The sequence below is a fragment of the Papio anubis genome, chromosome 20 (assembly GCF_008728515.1).
Source record: "Papio anubis isolate 15944 chromosome 20, Panubis1.0, whole genome shotgun sequence".
In the NCBI taxonomy this organism is placed as follows: Eukaryota; Metazoa; Chordata; class Mammalia; order Primates; family Cercopithecidae; genus Papio; species Papio anubis.
In genome coordinates, this window is record NC_044995.1 from 5,588,957 (window position 1) to 5,612,011 (window position 23,055).

General features: G+C 52.8%; 2 protein-coding genes across 3 annotated transcripts in view; one reads left to right on the plus strand and one right to left on the minus strand.

Annotated features, from left to right (window-relative positions):
* SHANK1 (SH3 and multiple ankyrin repeat domains 1) overlaps positions 1-2,318 on the minus strand; it is a 56,290-nt gene extending 53,972 nt beyond the window's left edge. For both annotated transcript variants that reach the window (XM_031659211.1, XM_009195065.4), the window contains exons 1-3: positions 1,786-2,318; positions 1,378-1,581; positions 766-837 (exon numbers count right to left, since the gene is read on the minus strand). In XM_031659211.1, coding sequence (XP_031515071.1) covers positions 766-837; positions 1,378-1,581; positions 1,786-2,040 — 531 coding nt within the window. In that variant the 5' untranslated portion in view covers positions 2,041-2,318. The remainder of the gene's footprint in view (positions 1-765; positions 838-1,377; positions 1,582-1,785) is intronic.
* A 5,708-nt stretch (positions 2,319-8,026) lies between these two features.
* Positions 8,027-10,475, plus strand: CLEC11A (C-type lectin domain containing 11A). Its single transcript, XM_003915968.4, has 4 exons — positions 8,027-8,432; positions 8,673-8,859; positions 9,175-9,366; positions 9,777-10,475. Exons 1-4 carry the CDS (start codon positions 8,286-8,288, stop codon positions 10,220-10,222), a joined length of 972 nt encoding a protein of 323 aa, XP_003916017.2. The 5' UTR covers positions 8,027-8,285; the 3' UTR covers positions 10,223-10,475.
* Positions 10,476-23,055: the final 12,580 nt, after the last annotated feature.

Consider the following 23,055-nt stretch of genomic DNA (forward strand, 5'->3'; position numbering starts at 1 on the left):
TCTCAGTTGGGACTAACCATATTGCAAGTACTCAGGAGCCACACTTGGCCAGTGGTTCCCAAAGCGGACTGTGAAGGCCTGGAGGGATGGAACATTTAGGGGAGGAAAGAGTTCAATGCATGCTGTGGTCGAGAGAGGGTTAGACAAGGAGGGATTGGGAGTTTTTCCCTCTCAAGGATCAAGAGTCCTTCATTTCTGACCAAAGCAGTTCCCCAATTTCCTCCCAGCTCTCACCATCAGAGACACAGCAGAGACGGGGCTGAGGATTGGTGGGCAAGGTACCAGGAGAACAGATATGGCTGGAAAGGGGGGTGTAACGGTTGGATTTTTGCAGGGATTCAGGCTATGAGGTTGGGAGAAATGCAGCCTGTCTTTCAAATAGTCTCCAGGCAGAAGGACTTCCAATGTCAGGGTCCTAGGCCAAGGTGGGGAAGTAAAGAGGCCTTGGGTGGATATGCGGGGAGGCAGGGGAAGAGAAGGGAGATTCAAAGGAGGCCAGGTGGGAATGATGCGGGCCCAGGCAAAAGGATGAGGGGCAAAAGAGGAAAGAAAGTAAGAAGAGGTTGTGATGGGGATAATGGGGGTATTTGTGGTTGTCTCAAATGTGGTACAGCATCCCGAGTTAAGGGGTGGAAGTGGTCAGAGGGATTGTGGGCTTGGGGAATGTGCAGCTCTGTTGGGAAGAGGTGGGGAGAGAAAGCAGTTGGGCAGGGGGCTCTGGTGGTAGTGGGCTATAGGGGACAGATGCCAGCAGGATTCTCTCACCTTAGTGTGCAACTTGGCCAGCTGCTTCTCATCCAGGTTGGTCTGTTTGTAAACTCGGGTCTTATATCGGAACTGAGGTCAGGGGTAGGGCAGTGAGAGAGACACAGAGACTTGGAATCAGGAGCCTGGGGAGAAGGCTTGGGGTAGGGAGAAGGTCTGATCCCCTTCTAATTCCCAAGGGTAGCTCAGGGTAGGAGTGGAAACAGCCCTGGAACCTTGGTCTAGCGGGTAGAGGGGTGGCAGTGGCTTTTCTGAGTGCTGGATATCATGGTATATGTGCACTGCAACCCCTGCTTTGAAGGAGGAGGAGTCTGGACCCCACAGGAAATGTTCTAGAGTGCCTACTGTAATTGGGAATCCTCCCCCGTTTTGATGGGCGAGGAGAAGCTTGGGGCAGGAAAGTGACTTGGCCAAGGTCACTTAGCTGGTCAGAAGCAGAACAGATGGCAATTTGAACTCAGGACTCTCTGACTTCCCTGTGATGCTTAGAAGATCAGGACTAGTACAATGGGTGCCCCCTCGTTAAGGTTAAGTGTGTTAAAAAGTGGGTGGGGGGCAGATGTGTTTAGGGCATGCCTTCTCTTGTCAGTGAAGGAGTTGGGGAAGCTTCACCTCCAGGTAGGGGACCCCCTTCTCGAAGGACTGGGGGTACTCCCGCAGCAACCTCTCCTCCTCCAGGAAGTTGGCGTCACGGCCTGAGGTGGCCGGCTGGAACAGGCCATAGTTGAGCACATCCTGCAGGCTCTCGCTCAGGGCACAGAGCACCTGCTGCTTGGCCGTCCAGATGGTGGCATCTGGGTTGAAGCGCAGGCATTTCTGGTGGGGGAGGAGATGGGGCTAGGGTGGGCCAGGGGCCACAGAGGAGCCTGAGGTGGGTTGGGAAGTGAGCCAGGAGCTGGGTGTGGGGGTGATCCCTGGGAGGATACCCAGCACCAGTGGAACTCCCCATGTCAGTTGGAGCCCTGTCCCCCCAGCTTCCCCTGTCCCTCTCCTGCCGCTGGCCAGTGGGCAGGTACTCACTGTCTGGTGCAGGTCCGGGATGCCAATCCTGAAGACCATCATGCTGAAGTGGGCGTCGTCTGGGACGGACATTGAGCGGCCCTGGAGGCCTCTAACAGAGGCCAGGCTACCAGGTGCCCCACTGCCCCGGCCCCGGGTCCCCCGGAGGCCTCGACCTGGCCCGTCTGGGGAGCTGTCGGACTCTGAGCCCCCCTCGGGACACTCGCTGGCACTGTGGCGTTCCTCGTCCTCGCTTGTCGCGGGGCTGTGGGTCATTGTGGGGCCACGGGGCGACGGGGGACGGCAGCATCACAGGCGGCTATGGGGGTGAAGGGCGGCCATCAGACTAGGAACCCGGGGCCCCTCAGAGGCCACTAGTGCTACTTGGTGGTCAAGCGGTCAAGGGCAGCCTACCCCCACTGCCCAAGATAGGCAGGAAGGAGGCCGGGCACACCCTTGGCCTGCATGGCCTCCCCTGCCGCCTCCTCCCATGCTGGCACGCACACACCCCTGTCCCTGACATGCTTCTGGCATGTGTCTCCTTCCCTGCCCTTGGCCCCGCTTGCAGCCCGCCCCCTGCGCCCCACTTTGCCGGTGACCCAGCGTGGCCGTGTCCCAGAAACCGCAGAATCACCGCGGGAGCTACTGGCCCACTTTGCCAGGCCACAGAAAATGCAGCTAAAATTAGCTAAGGACAGACAGATGGACAAACTGACAGGCATCCTGCCCTCCTGGCCCCAGCCTGGCCTGTCACCCCAGGGCCGGGGGGTGGGGTTGGGGAGAAGCTGAGGCTGAGACTGAGATGTAGTAAGGGGGAGAGGGAGGCGTGGTGAGCCTGGAGCGGGTGGAGCCGGTGACTTCACTCAAGTGTGGCTGACAACGCGTGGCATGCAGAGTAGTGCTGGGGAATCGGCCGTCCCAGGGGAGCAAGGGGCACTGAGATGGCAGTGTCATGGGCAGAGCATTTGGCCTAGGGTGTCCCCAAGGGAACCACAAGAAGTGGCTTTTAGAGACTGGGGCCTCTTGAGAGGGTGTGTGGGTGGGTGGGGAGGTTGGCCTGGGGAGTGCTGTACTGGTGACAGTGGTGTGGTGGCCGGGGTAGATGTGGGTGGCTGCAGATGACCTGTAGCTCTTTTCTAGGACTGCAGGGTGGGTGGGCTGGCTTTGCTGGGTACTAGGGGCTCCACTCTGAGGACTGGGGGTGTTAGGAGGGAGGCTAAGAGGTGAGAGGAGGGTCTGGGAAACTGAGGTAGGGGGTCATCTTTGGATCCTCGCTGTTCTCCCTTGAGGTGGACTTATGAGGGTGGAGCCCCTTCCAAACGGGGTCCACCTCCCTTCTGTTCTCCCCCAACTCCCACCCCAGCACCGGAAACCAGAATGTCTGGTCTGGTCCCTCCCCCCCACACCAGGCCCGGTTCCTGCACCGTTGCCATGGAGATGGGAAGCAGTGGAGGGTACTGCTGACTTTGGGGGAGTGGGGATGGGCTGGGGGGTTGGGAAAGGGAAGACTAAATGTGTGTGGTGGGAGGAGAGTTCCAGGAGCTGTGGGCGAGCGAGCCTCTAACCCAGGGCCGGCGGACCCCTCCCCCACGCGCGACAGCGCTGCGAAGCCCCCTCCCCCTCCAGGTACCCAGCCACGCCGCCCCACCTCGTCTCTGGGTGGAGGCACCTCTGCTCTTCCTCTCCCTGCCCTGCCTCCAGCCCACCTAGCGATCTGGGGCCTGCAGCCAGCCACTCCCCCTCGGCTGACCCTGGCTGACCTCAGCCCTGTCCTGCCAGGAGGGGGCAGTCAGGTGGGATGAAACAAACCACAGCCTCCCAGCGTGCACCACAAGCCCTGTTTCTCCCTGGGCAGGCTCCTGGCCCCTCCCCCCTGTAGGGCTCGCGGGAGGGAAAGGGCAGGCCTTGCCTGGCATGAACTCAGCCTATGGCTGCCACCATCAGCAGCCGGGTGCCCCGAGACAGCTGAGGACCCCAAGGTGGTGGAGGACGCCGAGGAGGGGGTCTGGGTGGGGACATGCAATGGATGTGGGGCCTGGAGGAATGGAGGTGGAAGTGGATGGAGGCTGGGAATGGAATGGGGAAATGGAGCTGGAATGGGAGGATGGACTGGAGCCTTGGAAGGGAGGTGCTTTGTCGAGGACAGCGAGAAGCCTGCCTGACTCTGCTGAGGGGAGGAACGCGGACCTTGGCATCTGGGCCCAGGTGCGCCAGGGTGGGCGAGGCGGGGGAGTGGCCGGGCTGGGCGGGGAGGCGGGTACCGTGACCGAGCCCTGGGCCCCAGAGAGCCGGGAGGCGGGTTCCGGGATAGCCTCATATGGAGAGCGGGGGGCGCGCGCCCCATCAAGGGGATGTGCGGATCTGGGACGCACCCAGGACCGGGGCAATCAACGGCGTCGCCCAGGGCAACGCTCCCCACCTTACCCGCACCCCCAGCCGCACACCCAGGCCAGGAGCCCGGCGCCGGGCTGGTGACATCCCGGGGCGCCTCGCCCTCCTGCAGCCTGGGCCCCCAGCCTCCCAAACCCCAGGAGTGTTCCTGACTTTACCTCCAGGGCTGCTGCCCTGGCCGGCAGTGCCTCATGTGCCCCCTCCCCCTCTCCCCCTCTACCCCCACCCCTGGACGGGGACCCTCAGGCCATGCCTCACCAGCCCTGGAGGTCAGAGGCGGAGGCTTATGCACTCATGGGCTAGGTCTGGCTATCCAGCGTCTCTTCCAGCCAGGCCGCCAGCCCTCCTCGCTCTGCCCCTGGTTGGTCCGGTTGCTCCCTGGCGTCTGTCTCCGCCTGTTCTTTTCTCCTCCTCCCTTCCTTCCTCGGCTGCTGCTGCTGCTGCTTCAGTTCCAGGCCTCCTTCTTACACTTTTCGAGCCTGTTTGAGATCTTTACCTTTTCCTTTTCTTCCGAGATTGTTCTTCCCTTTGCCTTCCGCTGAACTTCGCCGATCCTCGACGACTCGTTGTCGGTTCTAACCTCGACACTTTGCCACTTGATCTCTCGACCCGACTCATTCTTTGCTTTGTCTTTGTCCGGTTTCGAGAAATTTACGTCTTGATCTGACTCTCCTCTTCCCCGTCCTCTGTCAGTGGGCACAACAACATTTATTTTTTCGCTGGACTCTACCCCCAAATTAGCGGTGTGAAGGCTTATAGATTCCCACCCTGTCCCCCACACACACACACACACACACACACCCTTTCCATCTCAGTACTGGGTCAGGGCACACGTGGACATACCTGGGCCAGGCCACATTCCCCCAAGGCACAGGTGCACAGTCACCAGCTGTAACGGCACCTGCAGAGTCCCCATATACACACACTCTCCAGCGCATGCATGCCCAGACACAATGCACCTGGGGTACACAGCTACAAACACACCCAGCTACATGCAGTTGTCACACCCCTGTGCCCGGGCACACACGCAGCACATGCACACAACTGCCCACCACACACGCGCGTGCGCGGGCGCACACACACACACACACACACACAGGCGTTCACCCCGGTATGCATGCCCAGATCTCTCAACACCAAAACGGAGTTACAGCACTGTAGAGACGTGTGCACGCCTTCCCATCACGCCCACCCACCGTGCTGTCCATTCCACTGGTTCGCACTCACCCGTTTACATGCCCAACACCGTGCCATCCTTCCCCTTCAGGATAGTTACTGCTGATATTCCTACAGCACTTTCTGTGTGCCAGGCTCAGGGACTTTCACCATCCCCATTTTCTAGAGGGGGAAACCAAGGCACAGAAAGGCTAAGTAACTTGCCCAAGGTCATCCAGCTATAAGGATGTGGTAACAAGGATCAAGAACAGGTAGGCTGGCTCCAAAGTCCTCACTTGACCACTATTGTGCACTCCCAGGCATATCCCCTCATAGTTGCAGATCCTTGTTCATCACATACAGACACACCCAACCATCTCCTCAGAGCTTGCACATGTGTGTGTAGGCACGCATATGCAGCCAGCTGCAGGCAGACAGCTCATTCATGCCTGGGACGCACCCACAGAGAGGGCAGATCCCACAGAGCAGCAGTGAGTGGTGAGTGTCCCCTTAGCCCAGGCTTCCTCATTCTCCCAGCTCCAACAGCACCTCCCGGGCCTGCAGGGGGCAGTTCTAGGCAGCCTCTGGGTTCCCCTCCAGCTGCAGGCTCTCCCCAGTACCCAAGTATGAGCTGGAGGAGGTGCCTGCTCAGCCTGGGGAGGCTCTATCTTGATGCACATCCACTAGCCCAGGTGGTGAGCAGCTGGGCCCGGGGAAAGAACAGCTGCCCATGTTGGCTTCAGCAGCCAGAGAGGCTGTGCACCCCCGCACAGTTTACAAGGCCTTCCCCCATATACGCATTATTTCTTGAGGTCTGTAGCTCCTGGTGAGGGGTCCCAGGTCCCCAACAGGTACCTGAGAGGCCCAGGCTCTGAGGCAGGGAGCAGTCTGCCCAAGGTCACAGTGCCCTCGATGTACCAGGCTTTCTTGGAAAACGGAAGGCTGGAGGCATTGATTTCCAAGGCCCCTCCTGGGGCTCCCGGCAGCCGAGGGCAGATGCCCTGCTCTTGGAGCCAGAAACCTTGGCTAGCTGCCGCCACACTGGTGACCTCCAGCAGGCCATGCTGTTTCAGAGCCTCGGTCTCCTCTTTTGAAGAGCAGGCCCAGTGATCCCCGGCTGGTGTGCCCCATGCTTGTTGGCACCACCAGCCAGGCCTGGACTGGAAAAGCCCTGCATGACTCATGGGCCTGACATAGAGGAGCATGGCATGGCATCGTGCTTCCTTGCCTCCAAGCTTCTCTCCCACTGCTCTCACCGCCTCCACCCACGCTGCCACCACCACCCTGGGAACTTGGGTGCCAGCAAACCAAAAAGGTGAAGCCTCCAGGCCTTTGACCCCACCAGGAACGGCTATCCTCTGGCCCACTCAACAGGTTGATTGAGCACCTACTATGTGCTAGGTAGGCCTTGTGCTAGGAGATGCAGCAGTGCATAGAAATCCCTGCTTTCATTGGCAGGGAACAGACATAAACAAACAAACAAGATCGTGCCAGTCTTGATTATACCAAAAAGATGAAATGGGGCTTTTTAATAAAGTAACTTGTGGAACAGATAAGGTGGTTGGGGAAGGCCTCTTGGAGCTGAGACCTCGATGATGAGAAGGCGCTGGGGAAAGAACCTTCTCGAAGGAGGAAAGGGCTGGTGCAAATGCTCTGAGGTTGTAATCAGCTTAGTATTTGGGGGCAAGCCAAGAGGCCAGGGAAGGTGGAGCCTGGGGGCGGGTGAGGGGAGTGGGGGTGATGAGGCTGCAGAGGTGTAAAGGGTTCTTCCTTCCCAGCCCTCAGTGTGGTAGGCTGTGCTAAGGACTGAGGCCCAGGCTTGGCTTCCCTCCTGCTTATGATGGGAAGGTGGGGGAGCAGGGGAGTGGGGAGTGATGTGATCTGATTTATGGTTTGGAAGGATTGCTTTGGCTGCGGCAAGCAGCCGGGATTGGAGGGGCTCAGGAGGAAGGAGGGGGAGGGCAGGGAGACTGCAGTGGTCCAGGCTGAAACGAGGTGGCTTGCTGAATGCTCAGAGCTCCTTGAGCACATAACCTAGCGTCTGTCGATTTCACCTCCTGGAGAAACCTTCCCTGACTGCTCCTCCAGACTCCTCACCCTCTCCCATCTCCAACCTCCTCATCCCAGGAACTATCTGGCTGCTGGTCTGCAAGCAGCTGGAGTCCTCAGCATCACCCAGCCCAGGGCCTGGCCTGCAGGAGGCTTCTAGAAAGGTGGTCAATTAATCCCCGAGCCCCATCTTCCAGGGCTGTGTACACAGTCACATGCGTGCTCTTTGCATGTGTCGCCCCGCCCCCACACCCACGCACTAGGATCTCCAGAAAAGGGCTTGGAGGGTGGGATGGGCAATCTAGGGGACAGGAGAGGCCCTGGAGTCTCCTCTACTGAGCATGTGGGCGATGGTGGCCACAGGGTAATAACAACCTCAGCGAGATCCTGAGGTCTGCCCCCTCCTCAGGAATGGCCAGGCAGGGAAGAAGGGAGCAGTGCTCAGTCCCAGCATCCCACCACTGCCCCGATGATTCTGAGCGGGTTCCTGGGCTGAAGCCGGGGCCTGTGTTTTCCAGGATTCCTTGGAGAGCCAGCTCCATCCTCTTCCTGATTATCTAAGCTTTGGGCCACGGCAGAAGGAACAGAGCAGGGCGGAAGCGAGCTCTGGAAAGTGGAAAGAGGAGGGTGTGCGAGGAGACCCAAGGCGGGATCCAGGCTTTGGAACGTTGGAGGTTTCCGGCCACAGAGGCAGGGCCTCGGGGGAGCCAAGAGGGGCGGGGAGAGACACACACAGAGGAGCAGAGGAGACCAACGGACCGGACAGAGACGAGGAGAGAAACAGGAAGAGAGAAACTGGGAGAGTCGGGAACCTGGGGGCTAGTGACCTGCACACAGGGCAGGGGCACTCAGCAGTTCCCAGAGGCCACCCCTCCCACCCCAGACATCCAGACATCTGGAACTTTGGGTGCCAAGAGTCCAGCTTAATGCAGGCAGCCTGGCTTTTGGGGGCTTTGGTGGTCCCCCAGCTCTTGGGCTTTGGCCATGGGGCTCGGGGAGCCGAGAGGGAGTGGGAGGGAGGCTGGGGAGGTGCCCAGGAGGAGGAGCGGGAGAGGGAGGCCCTGATGCTGAAGGTGAGCTCTGGAGTGTCAGGGAGCTATGGGTGGTGAACTGTGAGCCTGGGAGGGGGTATTGCAAGGTTAGGGAAATGGACAAAAAGGAGCAATTAGGATAGTCTCGCGGGGTGGGGGGGGGGGGTTGGTGATGGGCTCAGAGACAGGACTCAGGCGGCAGAGAATGAGTTAAGAGTTGGAAAGTGGCGCGTGGGGCATCTTGGTGGCAGGCTGGGGCTCACTGCCCCTCCCCTGCCCCAGCATCTGCAGGAAGCCCTGGGACTGCCTGCTGGGAGGGGGGATGAGAATCCTGCCGGAACTGTTGAGGGCAAAGAGGACTGGGAGATGGAGGAGGACCAGGGGGAGGAAGAGGAGGAGGAAGCAACGCCAACCCCATCCTCCAGCCCCAGCCCCTCTCCCACCCCCGAGGACATCGTCACTTACATCCGTAAGTAACCAGAAGCCCTCACCCCCAAACCCCCAGGCCGCCGCGGTCACTTTCGCAAAAATGAAGGGTCGGTTCCCTGCCGGGTCTTTCAGTTGTCCATTGCCTAGCCCAGAGCCCCCACACCCCTAGGAGCCCCAGGTCCACGATCATGCCTTCTAAGAGCCTGGCGCCACTCGACCCTACCTTCCAGGAGTCCGGGGTCCCCCCACACCGCCACCCCGCCCTCAGGAGCCCTAGGTCGCAGTTCTCCAGATCCTCAGTCCCCCAGCTGCATCTCCAGGCTCCCCCTCCAGCACGATCCCTGTCTGTCCGCAGTGGGACGCCTGGCTGGCCTGGACGCAGGCCTGCACCAGTTGCACGTCCGTCTGCACGCTTTGGACACCCGTGTGGTCGAGCTGACCCAGGGGCTGCGGCAGCTGCGGAACGCGGCGGGCGACACCCGCGATGCCGTGCAAGCCCTGCAGGAGGCGCAGGGTCGCGCCGAGCGCGAGCACGGCCGCTTGGAGGGTGAGTCCACGGCACGCGGGGTGGAAAAAAATGAGACTATTTGGTCAGGTATGGGACTGGTTGAGAAAGTGTCCCTAGGTGTCCGGGGCAGGAGAGCTGCTGTGTGCTAGCGGACGGGGTTAGAGAGCTGGGAGGCCGAACGCAGGGAGCAGGGTGGGCACTCCAGAGCCGCGCGGACCCGACTGGGGCAGCACCGCGCCCCCTACAGTCCCGCCCCCACCGCCTGACCCCGCCCCTGGCGGACCGGACTCTCCACCTTCTGGCTCCCAAGGTTCTGACCACGCCTCCTCCCAGCCCGCCCTACGAGGTCCTGACCCCGCCTCCCTCCACTCCCGGATGATTTGTCCCCGCCCCCTTCCGGTCCCCGAATGCATAACCCCGCCTCCTTCTCTACCCGGCCCCGCCCACAGGCTGCCTGAAGGGGCTGCGCCTGGGCCACAAGTGCTTCCTGCTCTCGCGCGACTTCGAAACTCAGGCGGCGGCGCAGGCGCGGTGCACGGCGCGGGGCGGGACCCTGGCGCAGCCTGCTGATCGCCAGCAGATGGAGGCGCTCACTCGCTACCTGCGCGCGGCGCTTGCTCCCTACAACTGGCCGGTGTGGCTGGGCGTGCACGATCGGCGCGCCGAGGGCCTCTACCTCTTCGAAAACGGCCAGCGCGTGTCCTTCTTCGCCTGGCATCGCGCACCCCGCCCCGAGCTCGGCGCCCAGCCCAGCGCCTCGCCGCACCCGCTCAGCCCGGACCAGCCCAACGGCGGCACGCTGGAGAACTGCGTGGCGCAGGCCTCTGACGACGGCTCCTGGTGGGACCACGACTGCCAGCGGCGCCTCTACTACGTCTGCGAGTTCCCCTTCTAGCGGGGCCGGTCCCCCGCCTCCCTGCCCATCTCACCAGCCGGCCTTTCCCTGCGCCGTGCCCACCCTCCTGCGAGATCGCCCTTCCCTTCCTGTCCACGGATGGCAGCATCTCCCCCACCCCGCTCCAGGCTGGGCGCTCCTGGGAGGGCTCTTGCGGTGCCGGGACTCCTCCTTGTTAGTGTCCTTCCTTGAAGGGGCGGACACCAGGCTAGGTCCGGTGCCAATAAATCCTTGTGGAATCTGACTTGAGGGGCAGTGAAGGCACTCTTGGACTTTATCTTCTGCAGGGAAAGCCGGGAAGGGCCAGAACCTGGTCTTTGGGCGCGTGTCCTGGCCTTTGGACGCCTGTTCTGGTTTTTAAAGATGTAATTTGAGCCCCAGATAGAGTGATGGAGAAACACTGGTGCATATGTACACACATTCATCTGTTCTGTGCACAGATGCCCGGAGTACACGCGTGCAAATGCTGTAGACACCTTCACCTCCATCGTGCCCTCTCTCGGCCTTTGGAACCCAGGGACTGTCAATCGTCCCAGGCCTTGGTCTTGGTCCTGGTCAAAGAGATTTGGGAAACATGAAGGAGCTAAAGGCTCTGACAAGTCCTGCAGGAAAGCCTGTTTAATTTGTTTAAGTGGTGTGTCTCCAATTTGTTTCCCCAGATGATACGGTTTCATGGACTTGTTGAGATGATATATTGAGACATGGACTTAAGGACCCACCCAACCCTGAAGCTTAGACTTCCAATTTTCCCTCCTCTGCTTCCTGCCAGTGAGGCCCGGAGCCAGGCCCTTCCCCTCTGCAAGCCTCGGGTTTTTCATCTGAACATGGGCACATTCCCTCCTACTTTGTGCAGCTCTTGGGATGTTCAGGTGAGACCAGGACAGTGTGCATTTAGTGATGGCTGAACTTGAGCCACACGCTACCTTCCTTCCTCACCCTTTTTTTTTTTTCTTTCTTTTTTTGAGACAGGGTCTTGCTCTGTCGCCCAGGCGGAGTGCAGTGGTACAATCATGGCTTACTGCAGCCTCAATCTTCTGGGCTCAAGCAGTCCTCCCACCTTAGCCCCCCAGGTAGCTGGGACTACAGGTGCACCCCACCATACCTGGCTAATTTTTGTATTTTTTTAGAGAGGTCGGGTTTTGTCATGTTGCCCAGGCTGGTCTTGAACTCCTGAGCTCAATGAATCTGCCTGCCTGGGCCTCCCAAAGTGCTGGGGATACAGGCGTGAGCCACAGCACCTGGCTCTCCCTCACCGTTTTCATATCTTTACTCCCTGGGGGCAGTGAAAACACCCAGGAGTCAGCCAGCCTGGGCCTCAGCATAGTGGACAGCTGTTTGGAGGAGAGGCACTTTGGAAATCACCCTAGTACCTCCCCCAAGGTTGGCATCATGGGCGTGACCCTGACATCAGGGAGCCCAGGAATGGGAATGTGACCCTGTCTGTCCTTACCACTCTGCCTCTTCCCTTCCTTCAGCCATGGCACCACTGCCTAAAGGGTCACCATTGGATCCACAAGGGAGGAGCAAGCCATCAGGGTCAGCTTGGATAGAGGGAAGATCACCCACCCTTCTCTCTACTGGAGTCATTTCTCAGCCCCACAGTCCCAGGGGAATGCAGAATAGGAGAGTGGGGGTGTGGCCTGGAGTCAGCCTTCAATCAGAAATTCTTCCCATGCTGAGCTTCAGTTTCCCCAGGGAGGAATAGGCAGCTCTAGATCTTATAGGCAGCCAGAGATCAGATTAGGCAGACAATGATGAGTACCTGTTACTTCCCACAGGGGTCTCTGCCCTAGCAGAGCTTCCATTCTGGAAAGTATTTGGGCATGGTACACCATGGCTGCCCGCCCGGATTCTGGAGCCAGATGGCCCAGGTTCCAGTCCTGTCTCCTATCAGCCACTTATCTCCTGGGAAAACCTGAGTGAGACATAACCTTGCTGTTTCTCAATGTCTCCATCTGTCCTGTGGGGATAATAACAGTATTGATCTAGAATAATACCAGACACAGAGGGGTCTTTGCAGTTCCCAGATCTGATCTTCACCTCTGTGTGCTCTCTCCTGACACTGCATTTGCATATGCAAAGATCTCCATCCTCCACCCACTTCCAAGAATTGGATAACACATCACCCCAAACATCCAGCCTTTCCCCCGAGTCCCGCGCGGGGTTAGGGATCCCCTTTGGTATCCACAAACCCCTTGTTCCTCTCTTGACCCAGCCCTGATCAGACAGGCTGAGGGACACTCCAGGTGCGTAGGGGGAGGGCAGGACAAGGTATGACTATCTCTGTCCCCAGCATCGCCTGGCACAGGGGAGCCCTTTGAATGAAGGCTCTTGTGTGGCATCATGCAGGGGACCCTGAGATGAGTCGGATCTCTGCTGCTTTTCCTCCCTGGCCTCCCCAAGGCTGGGTGAGGCACCTCCTCTAGTTTCCCATAGGGTCCGGGGCTTTCCACATCACTTTGGGTGCCACTGTGTGGTCTGAGAGACAATATCTGTCTCCCTGGCAGGGCCTGGAGCTACCATACCAAGCACAGGGCCAGCTGTGGGCATGCCGAGAGAGAGGTCTGAAGGGAGTGGCGTGCTTGCAAGGACTGTTTATGCATCAGAACAGCACACCTATATGTAGCATTCGGTGCTGATTCCTGACTCTGGTCTGCGTGGGAAACCTACCCTCTCCTCCAGGAAGCCCCACCAGACTTCCCACGGGCCAGAGTTTGCCAGTGTCCTCTCCCTGGCTCTCTGCGGAGCGCTGGTAGTTTGCAAGGCCAGAGCCATGGACCAGGGGGCGCCTTTTAATGCTGATTAGAATAGATGCATTAAGGAATCCCAGGGAAGTAGAACAAGGGCAGGAGGCCTGGGATGATTCAGCAGGGGAGGAAGAACCAGAGAAGAAAGAAGAACCAGCGGCCGCACGGGCTTGCAGGGCGATAAAGCCCAAGAGGCCGAGCAGCAGGACCATTACCGCCTTCCCAGAACCACGTTTTTCCGCAGTAACCTGGTGACTCCAACGGGTCACCTCTCAAGCCCCGCCCCTCCTCCCACGTGAGGTTCGCCTCCTTTTCCCAGCAAGCCTGAGGGCCACGCCTTGGCGGTGAGGTGGGAGCTCAGACCCCTCTCCACCCCGGCCTCGCCCCGAGGTACTCTGGGAAATGTAGTCCGGTCACGCGCCCACTGGTAGGAAAACCGCAATTCGCGAAGCCTTAACGTTCAACTCGCGTTTGGATCTCTCGGACGAGAGTTTCTCAGAACAGGTGCATTTCCTTGGGTAGATCATAACCATTTTTTAAAAAGTGAAATAAATTCATATGAAATATTAGTGTCATAGAAAATGGTAAGAAGCTTTTCAAAATTTAAACGTCGATGTGCTGAATTAACAATATAAAATTCAATATAAAATTTCTTTGTGGCTAAACACTGGTCCAAACCAACTTAGTTTCTTTCTTTTCTACTTATTTTCGGGTTCTGGTTTTTTGTTTGTTTGTTTGTTTTGCTTTTGTTTTTGTTTTTTGAGACAGAGTCTCACTCTGTCACCCAGGCTGGAGTGCAGTAGTGGCGCAATCATAGCTCACAGCAGCCTCAACCTCCTAAGCTAAAGCAATCCTCCCGCCTCAGTTTCCTGAGTAGCCGGGACTACAAGCATGCACCTTAAAACAAAACAAAACAAAAAAAAACAGACAAAATTTTAATTTGGAAATAAGTTTAAACTTATAGATAACCTACACAAATATAAACACTGTAGGACAAACAAATACTCTACTCTGATTTGTTTATTAACAGTTTACCCCATTGCTTTGGCTTCATCATTCCATTTATCCATCCATCCACCCACCCACCCACCCATCCATCCCAGCCCAATCATCAGGGACAAGCAAGACAGTCAGGTTTGTTGACCCACTGAAATGAGAGCGATCACCCCTCAGAGCAGAAGCTGCAATCGAGTTATAGGATTTGGAGGAAGAGAGAAATTCGGATGAAATTTAAGTGAAACAATGTTTAGATAGGTTTAGAACAAGGTAGGAACGTGTATAAGTGAGTCAGCATCAGGCCTGGGCCGCGTGCAGTAAGCTCATGTCTGTAATTCCAACACTTTGGGAGGCCAAGACAAGAGGATTGCTTGAGCCCACGGGTTCAAGACCAACCTGGGTGACATAGTGAAATCCCAGCTCTATGGAAGGAAGGGAGGGAGGGGAGGGAGGGGAGAGAAGGAGAGGGGAGGGGAGGGGGAGGAGGAGGGGAGAGGGAAGGAGAGTGGAAGGGGAAGGGGAGGAGAGAAGAAAATTATCTGGGTGTGGTGGTACATGCCTGTAGTCCCAGCCACTTGGGAGGATGAGGTGGGAGGATTGCTTGAATCCAGGAGTTTGAGTTTGCAGTGAGCTATGATTGTATCACTGTATTCCAGTCTGGGTGACAGAACGAGATCCTGTCTCAAAAAAAAAAAAAAAGGAAAAATCAGATTTGGACTGCAAAGTGGACCTAAGGTCTTGTTTCCCTGGAAACTACAATGTTAATATAAATGTGGCATGCTGTGCCCAGAAACTTTTTATTTAAAACTCTGCACCAGGGCTGGAAATGGAGGCTTCTTATCTTGGTCAAAGTGACAGATCTTCCAGGAAGGAAAGATTAGGCTGTTTCATTCTTACCGATAGACTTTCATACTGCAAAGTTTCCAACAGTCTATGATTTTAGAGAACAAAGTTTCTCAGTGAGTAAGATAGCAGTCGTCACTCATAAAGGGGGCTGTTAGAACACTTTTACTGCTGCAGCTTCCCCCTGGGTGAAATGTGTCCTGCTAACCTTACAGTTTTATCTGGGTTTATAGATGAAGGGCAGGCCAGATTTTTACAGTATTAGCTAGCTTTAGCTCATATATATATAATTTTTCTTTTCTTTTCCTGCCTTTCTTTTTCTTTCTTTTTCTCCCCTGTCTTTCTTTCTTTCTTTCTTTTTTTTTTTTTTTTTAGAGGTGGTTTCGCCCTGTTGTTCAGGCTGGAGTCCCATGGTGCAATCTTGGCTCACTGCAATCTCCGCTTCCTGAGTTCAAACAATTCTCCTGCCTCAGCCTCCTGAATAGCTGGGACTACAGGGGCCCGCCACCATGCCAGGCTAATTTTTGTATTTTTAGTAGAGATGGGGTTTCACCATGTTGGCCAGGCTGGTCTCGAACTCCTGACTTCAAGTCATCCAACCCCCAGCCTGAGATTACAGGCATGAGCTTCACTGGGCCCAGGCCATTTTCTTCTATCTTTTTTTTTTTTTTTTTTTTTGGTTTGAGACAGAGTCTCGCTCCTTTGCTTTGGAGTGTGGTGGCGCAATCACAGCTCACTGCAGCTTAACTGCCTGGGCTTCAGCAGTGCCCCCCAAGTGCAGCCTCCCAAGTAGCTAGGACCACAGACATGCACTGCCACACCTGGCCAATTTTATTATTATTATTATTTTATAGACAAGGTCTCTCCCAGGCTGGTCTGAAACTCGTGGGCTCAAGCGATCCTCCTGCCTTGGCTTCCTGAAGTGCTGGGATTATAGGCATGAGTCACTGTGCTGGGCCTTACATGTATGTTTTCAAAAGCATTTAAGGGTTAGTTACACACATCATGGCCCTTGACCCCTAAATTCTTCAGTGTGTATTTCCTCAGAATAGAAATATTATCCTCCATAACTACAATAATCAACTTCTATAAATGTAACATTTATGCATACTTTTATCTAATCCACTGGTGGTATTCAAAATTATGTCAGTTTACCCAATGACGTCCTTCATAGCACTTCCCCCTCCAGTTCAGGATCCCATCTGGGGTCAGGCGTTGCATTTAGTTGTCATGTCTTTTTTTTTTTTCTTTGAAACAGAGTCTCGCTCTTTAGCCTAGGCTGGAGTGCAGTGGTGCCATCTCGGCTCACTGCAACCTCCGCCTCCCAGGTTCAAGCGATTCGTCTGCCTCAGCCTCGCAAGTAGCTGGAATTACAGGCGTGCACCACCATGCCCGGCTAATTTTTATATTTTTAGTAGAGACGAGGTTTCGCCATGTTGGCCAGGCTGATCTTGAACTCCTGACCTCAGGTGATCCACCAGCCTTGGCCTCCAAAAATGCTGGGATTGCAGTCGTGAGCCACTGTGCCCAGCCAGTTGTCATGTCTCTTTAGCCTCCTTGAATCTGGAACATTTCCATATTTATAATATTGACATTTTGGGGGCCGGGTGCGGTGGCTCACGCCTGTAATCCCAGCACTTTGGGAGGCCGAGGCAGGCGGATCATGAGGTCAGGAGATTGAGACCATCCTGGCTAACACAGTGAAACCCCATCTCTACTAAAAATACAAAAAATTAGCCAAGTGTGGTTGCAGGCGCCTGTAGTCCCAGCTACTCGGGAGGCCTGAGGCAGGAGAATGGCGGGAACCGGGAGGCGGAGCTTACAGTGAGCCAAGATTACACCACTGCACTGTAGCCTGGGCAACAGAGCGAGACTCTGTCTCAAAAAAAAAAAAAAAAATATATATATATATATATATATATATATATGAGAGAGAGAGACATTCTGGAAGAACAGCTCCTTGCCCTTCTAAAAATAGAAGTTCCACATTTTTAGTTGATCTAATGTTTCCTCATGAAGATTAGATTCAAGTTATACATTCTCCACCAGAATAATGAGGTGAGGTGTGTACTTCTTTGACGGTATCCCATCTGGACACAGTCAGTATCCTACGGTCCCTCATTAGTGAAGTGAGTTTTGATCACCCAGCAAGCTGATGTCCAGTTTCTCAGCTGTGTAATACTCCTTTGCGGCTAATAAGCAGTCCAGGGGCAGATACTTTAAGACAAGTAGGTATCTGCCTTTCATCAAAATTTCCCCCTTGATTTCACATCCATTGATGATTCAGCAGATGCGAGTTATTATGAATAACAAAAGAGGCCGGGCGCGGTGGCTCAAGCCTGTAATCCCAGCACTTTGGGAGGCCGAGACGGGTGGATCACGAGGTCAGGAGATCGAGACCATCCTGGCTAACACGGTGAAACCCCGTCTCTACTAAAAAATACAAAAAAAAACTAGCCGGGCGAGGTGGCGGGCGCCTGTAGTCCCAGCTACTTGGGAGGCTGAGGCAGGAGAATGGCGTGAACCCGGGAGGCGGAGCTTGCAGTGAGCTGAGATCCGGCCACTGTACTCCAGCCTGGGCGGCAGAGCGAGACTCCGTCTCAAAAAAAAAAAAAAAAAAGATGCTCCTGGCCTGGGACAGTGGTTCACGCCTGTAATCCCTGTACTTTGGGAAGCTGAGGAGGGAAGATCACTTGAATTCAGGAGTTTGAGACCAGCCTGGGCAATATAGAGGGATCTTGTCTCTAAAGAAAATACAAAAATTAGCCTGGTGTGGTGGCAAGAGCCTGAAGTCCCAGCTACTTGGAAGGATGAGGTGGGAGGATTGCTTGAGCCCAGGAGGTCGAGGCTTCAGTGAGCAGTGATCATGCCACTGCACTCCAACCCGGGCAACAGAGGGAGACCCTGTCTCAAAAAAAAAAAAAAAAAAGAGAGAGAGAAGAAAAAGAATAGGAAGTTACTGTTAAACACCTTCTCCCATCCCCGTCACCAGTACCTACAATCCTGAATTGTGTTTCGCCGTTGCTTGATTTTCATTATTATTTTAGCATGTGTGTATGTTTCCTGAAACAACATCTTATCTAATTATATAAAGTAATTATATATATCTAATTATATAATTATATAAAGTAATTATATATATCTAATTATATAAATTATATTTATAATTATATAAAGTACAACAGGCTGGGGGACTGAAACAGCAGAATTGATTGTCTCCCAGTTCTGGAGGCTGGAAGTCTGAGATCAAGATGTTGGCATGGTGGGTTTCTTCTGAGGCCTCCTTCCTTGGCTTGCAGACGGCTGCCTTCTTGCTGTGCCCTCACGTGGTCCTCTCTGTGTGCACATCCCTGGTGACTCTCTGTGTGGCCATATATCCTCTTCCCATAAGGATGAAGTCCAGCTGGATTAGGGCCCACCCTAATGGCCCCATTTAACCTTCACTACCTCTTTAGAGATCCTATGTCCAAATACAGTCATGTTCTGATGTACTGGGTGTTAGGGCTCCAAAATATGAATTTTGGGGGCTGCATTTCAGCTTACAACTGTATCTTACTGTATGCAACTTGCTTTTTTTTTTTTTTTTTTGAGACAGTCTTGCTCTGTTACCCTGGCTGGAGTGAAGTGGTGCGATCTTGGCTCACTGCAGCCTGCCTCCTAGGTTCAAGCCATTCTTCTTGCCTCATATTCCCAAGTAGTTGGGACTACAGGCACATGCCACCATGCCTGGCTAATTTTCGTATTTGTACAGATGAGGTTTCACCATGTTGACCAGGCTGGTCTCGAACTCCTGACCTCAAGTGATCCACCTGCCTCGGCCTTCCAGCGTGTTGGGATTACAAGCGTGATCCACCGTGCCCAGCCAATGCAACTTGCTTTTTAAAGACAAACTTCTGTTACTAAGATGCGCTCGTGATGGTGCCTGTAGCCATTGTTCACACATTTTTCAGGGGTATGGTATGAAAATGATTAAAAATAATATGGGGAGAAATCGATGAAATGCATGGGGAAGAAAAGATTAACAAAACCAAAATCTATTTTAGGTTTTGAAAAAGCAACTAAGACAGACTTACTTTTGGCAAACCAATTAAGAACAAAGAGACAGGCTGCAAATAAAATACAAATTGTAAAATGGTGAATAATTATAGCCAGGACAGAGATATAAAAAGTAATGAAAATATATTATGGCTATGTGCTAACATTAAAAACCTGAATGAACTGGTTCAATTACTAGAAAAATATACAATGCTAAAATGACACAAAATCAGATAACTTGAATAAGCCAGTGACTATTAAAGAATTTGAAATTATATTCAGAGATCTCCCCTCTCCCCCCAAAACCCCCCGGCACAGATGGTTTTCTGAGCAAGTGATACCAAACATTCAAAGAATGTTTAATTCCTATCTTGTATGAATTATTCCAGAAAATCGCTGGAAAATTATGTAATAACTGCCTGATTCATTTTTAGAGGCTAATGCAATGTTGAATCCAAAATCGGATAAGGACCAGATGCAAGAAAATTATAGATTCATTTCACTTGTGAATGAAGATGTAAAAATTCCAAATCAAATAATTGCCTCTTAAATCCAGCGTACCATAATTCTTCATGATCAAATAAGAGTTCTCCTCCTAATGCAAAGATGATTCAAAAATTTTTTTAAAAAAAGTTCTTTCACTATAATTCACCATATCAATAGGCCAAGGAAGAAAATATAATGATTTCAACTGATGTGGGAAAATAATTTCGTAAGGCTGTACGTCTATTGTGGTTAAAAATTAAAACACTTAATGACGAGTTGATGGGTGCTGACGAGTTGATGGGTGCAGCACACCAACATGACACAAGTATGTATATGTAACAAACCTGCACGTTATGCACATGTACCCTAGAACTTAAAGTATAATAATAATAAAAAAGAATTAAAACACTTCACTTTGGGAGGCTAAGGCGGGGGGATCACTTGAGGCCAGGAGTTTGACACCAGCCTGGGCAGCATGGTGAGACCATGACACGGTGGTGTGCGCTGGTGGTCCCAGCTACTTGGGAGGCAGAGGTGGGAGGATCACTTGAGCCTGGGAGGCTGCATGGTTTTGAATTGCATTTCTGTGATAATTAATGGTGTTAATATTTTCCTGGACATTTAGCCCATTTATATCTTCTCTGGGAAATGTCTATTCAGATCATTCACCCTTTTTTGTTTGTTTGTTTTATTTTTTGAGACGGAGTCTCACTCTGTTGCCCAGGCTGGAGGGCAGTGGTGGAATCTCAGCTCACTGCAAGCTCCGCCCCTGGGTTCCAGCAATTCTCCTGCCTTAGCCTCTCAAGTAGCTGGGATTACAGGCACCCACCATCACACCCAGATAATTTTTGTATTTTTCTAGTAGATATAGGGTTTCACTATGTTGGCCAGGTTGGTCTCAAACTGCTGACCTCAAGTGATCTTCCCGCCTTGGCCTCCCAAAGTGTTGGGATTACAGCTGTGAGCTGCCATGCCTGGCCTCGCCTATTTTAAAATTGGGTTACTTGAGTTCTTCGTACATTTTATTTTTTGTTTTTGTTTTTTGGAGGGTTACCATATACATCTTAGTTTATCAGAATCCATTTCAGATTTATGCTAGCTTTATTACAGTGAGATATAAAAGGTTATTCCTAGATAGTTCTATTCCATTTCCCCTTGTTGTGGTATCATTGTTATAAATTTTTTTTTTTTTTTTTTTGAGACGGAGTCTTGCTCTGTTGCCCAGGCTGGAGTGCAGTGGTGCAGTCTTGGCTCACTGCAACCTCCACCTCCTGGGTTCAAGCTATTCTCCTGCCTCAGCCTCCTGAGTAGCTGGGATTACAGGCACCTGCCACCACGCCCAGGTAATTTTTGTATTTTTAGTACAGATGGGGTTTGGCCATGTTGGCCCGGCTGGTCTCCAACTCCTGACCTCAGGTGATCTGCCTGCCTCAGCCTCCTGAAGTGCTGGGATTGGGGGCATGAGCCACTGCGCCAGACTGTAATGCATTAAGCTTTGAATACCTAAGCTCAAGAGTTGACATCAACCTTTCCCCACAGATAATTCTGGTGCTTGTGAACTTGTGGTCCCTGAAGACTTTTGCCACCAAGAAGGTCCTGGGAACTTGCAAAAACAGTCTGTGGGAGATGGATATGTGAGTCTGCTTCTAAGAAGCTCTTTGGCTGCCTCTGGTACACGGGGTTTCTGCTTGCCCTCCGCCCTCTTCTTCTCCCTCCACTTTCCATAATTTCATCAAAATCAGTTAATATTTACAAAGCACTGAGAAAGCGCTGGGGACTCAGTAAGTGCTAAAAAAATTGTCAGCTGCCTTTTTTTTTTTTTTTTTTTTTTTGACAGAGTCTTACTCTGTTGCCCAGGCTGGAGTGCAGTGATGTGATCTCAGCTCACTGCAAATTCTGCCTCCTGGGTTCAAGCAATTTTCCTGCCTTGGCCCCCCGAGTAGCTGGGATTACAGGTGTCTGCCACCACATGAGCTAATTTGTGTATTTTTAGTAGAAACGGCATTTCACCATGTTGGCCAGGCTGGTCTCGATCTCCTGACCTCAGGTAATCCACCTGCCTTGGCCTCCCTAAGTGCTGGGATTACAAGCGTGAACCACTGTGCCTGGCCCATCAGCTGCTATTATTAGCATTATTCCTTCTGGAGAATGTTTTAGCTACTGCATTTCATGGACTCTAAGACACTCCACTTTTATGGTTGATATAAAGAAAGAAAAGTGTGTACTGCCTATAAGATGCAACAATGCTTCCTTACCACTTGGAATATTTATTTCTTATTTACTGAAAGAGCTTTTATGGGTGTATTTATTGCAAACAATAAAGGAACATACAAGTAAAATAAAGGATTCCTAAAATTGTTTCACAATTGAGATCTTTTTTTTGTTTATTATGGAAAAGTTATACAAAAATTAGCTGGACATGGTGGTGCGTACCTGTGGTCTCAGCTACTCGGGAGGCTGAGGCGAGAGAATCACCTGAGCCAGGGAGGTCGAAGCTTCAGTGAGTCATGATGGCGCCATTGCACTCCAGCCCGGATGACAGAGTGGGGGAATGGAGACCCTGTCTCAAAGAAAAAAAAAAAAAAAGATTGCATGTAAGAACTAAAAATCATTACTGCTGGGGCTCTTGATCCAGCTTTGCAATTAGAGGAAACACTTTATTGCTGACTTCTGTTTTCAGAGCAAACACCAAACACAACTTATTCCTCACCAATTCCTCCTGACCCACGCAGGCCCACCCAGTTGGTTCCCAGGGGCTGAGAGTGCTCCACTGTCGTCTGGTGGATTTTCTTCTCGGCTGTGGACACCCCTTCTGCAGGTTTTCATGCCTTTCAAACAGCAGTCGTATGGTGCCGGCCGTTGGAAGATGCCTCCCGGTTTCAGAGGCGTCAAGATATGGGAAAAGTGACTTCTTAGAATTGATCAGTTACAGTGTGTTTTTCAAAGGTGGTGTCTCCTTTATTGAAGCCAGTTCCTTCTCTAAGGGCAACACCGGGGAGAGCTGGTGAGATGATGGTTGTTCTCCCCAGGCTCTACTCTGCCTGGATTTGGGCACTGCTTCTTGTCAAGCTGATATCCTAACTAATATTTTCAAGTGGGCAGGCTGGTTTTAGATACTTAATTTCTAGAAGCATTTCCCCTGCTGCCATGCCATCTTCAGTCTTTTAAAATCATAGTACCCTGGGAAGAGCTGATGGTGTTCTTACCCAATTCCGTCTTGGTGCAAATTTAAGGGTTTTCTTTTTTTTTCCACCTTCCCTAAGTGTTTTGCTATTGCAATGTCAAACTAAATAAGAAACAGAGAGAGGCTTCCAAAAGAAAGTATGCTATTTGGGAATAGATCATTGCAGTAGGAAATGCATGTCATAGTAAACTATGTGCATATGCAGGGAGGTGAAGGAAGAAGAAGGTTTTTTTTAAAGGGAAAGAAGAGGAGGATTACATAATTGTTTTGAAATAATTATCCTTGGCTGCAAAGATCGATAATAAAGGTGACACCAGTCTGAGGGTGAACAGGCAATTGCGGGGGAGATGTCCTTGCAGTATTTTTGGTGGCAGGTTGTGATGGCTTTCGTGCCAGGTTGTGGTTTTTATAGAGTCTTTTGTAATAGGTGTTGTTGGTTTTTTTTGTTGTTGTTGTTATTTTTTGGGTTTTTTTTTTGTTGTTGTTTGTCTGTTTTTTGAGATGGGGTCTCGCTCTGTCACCCAGACTGGAGTGCAGTGGTG

Bases quoted from the DNA above. Each gene is read 5' to 3' on its own strand.
- CLEC11A (XM_003915968.4), top strand. From the start codon at position 8,286: ATGCAGGCAGCCTGGCTTTTGGGGGCTTTGGTGGTCCCCCAGCTCTTG. The intron at 8,860-9,174 runs GTAAGTAACCAG...GTCTGTCCGCAG, and splicing joins GGACATCGTCACTTACATCC to TGGGACGCCTGGCTGGCCTG. The intron at 9,367-9,776 runs GTGAGTCCACGG...CCCCGCCCACAG, and splicing joins CGAGCACGGCCGCTTGGAGG to GCTGCCTGAAGGGGCTGCGC.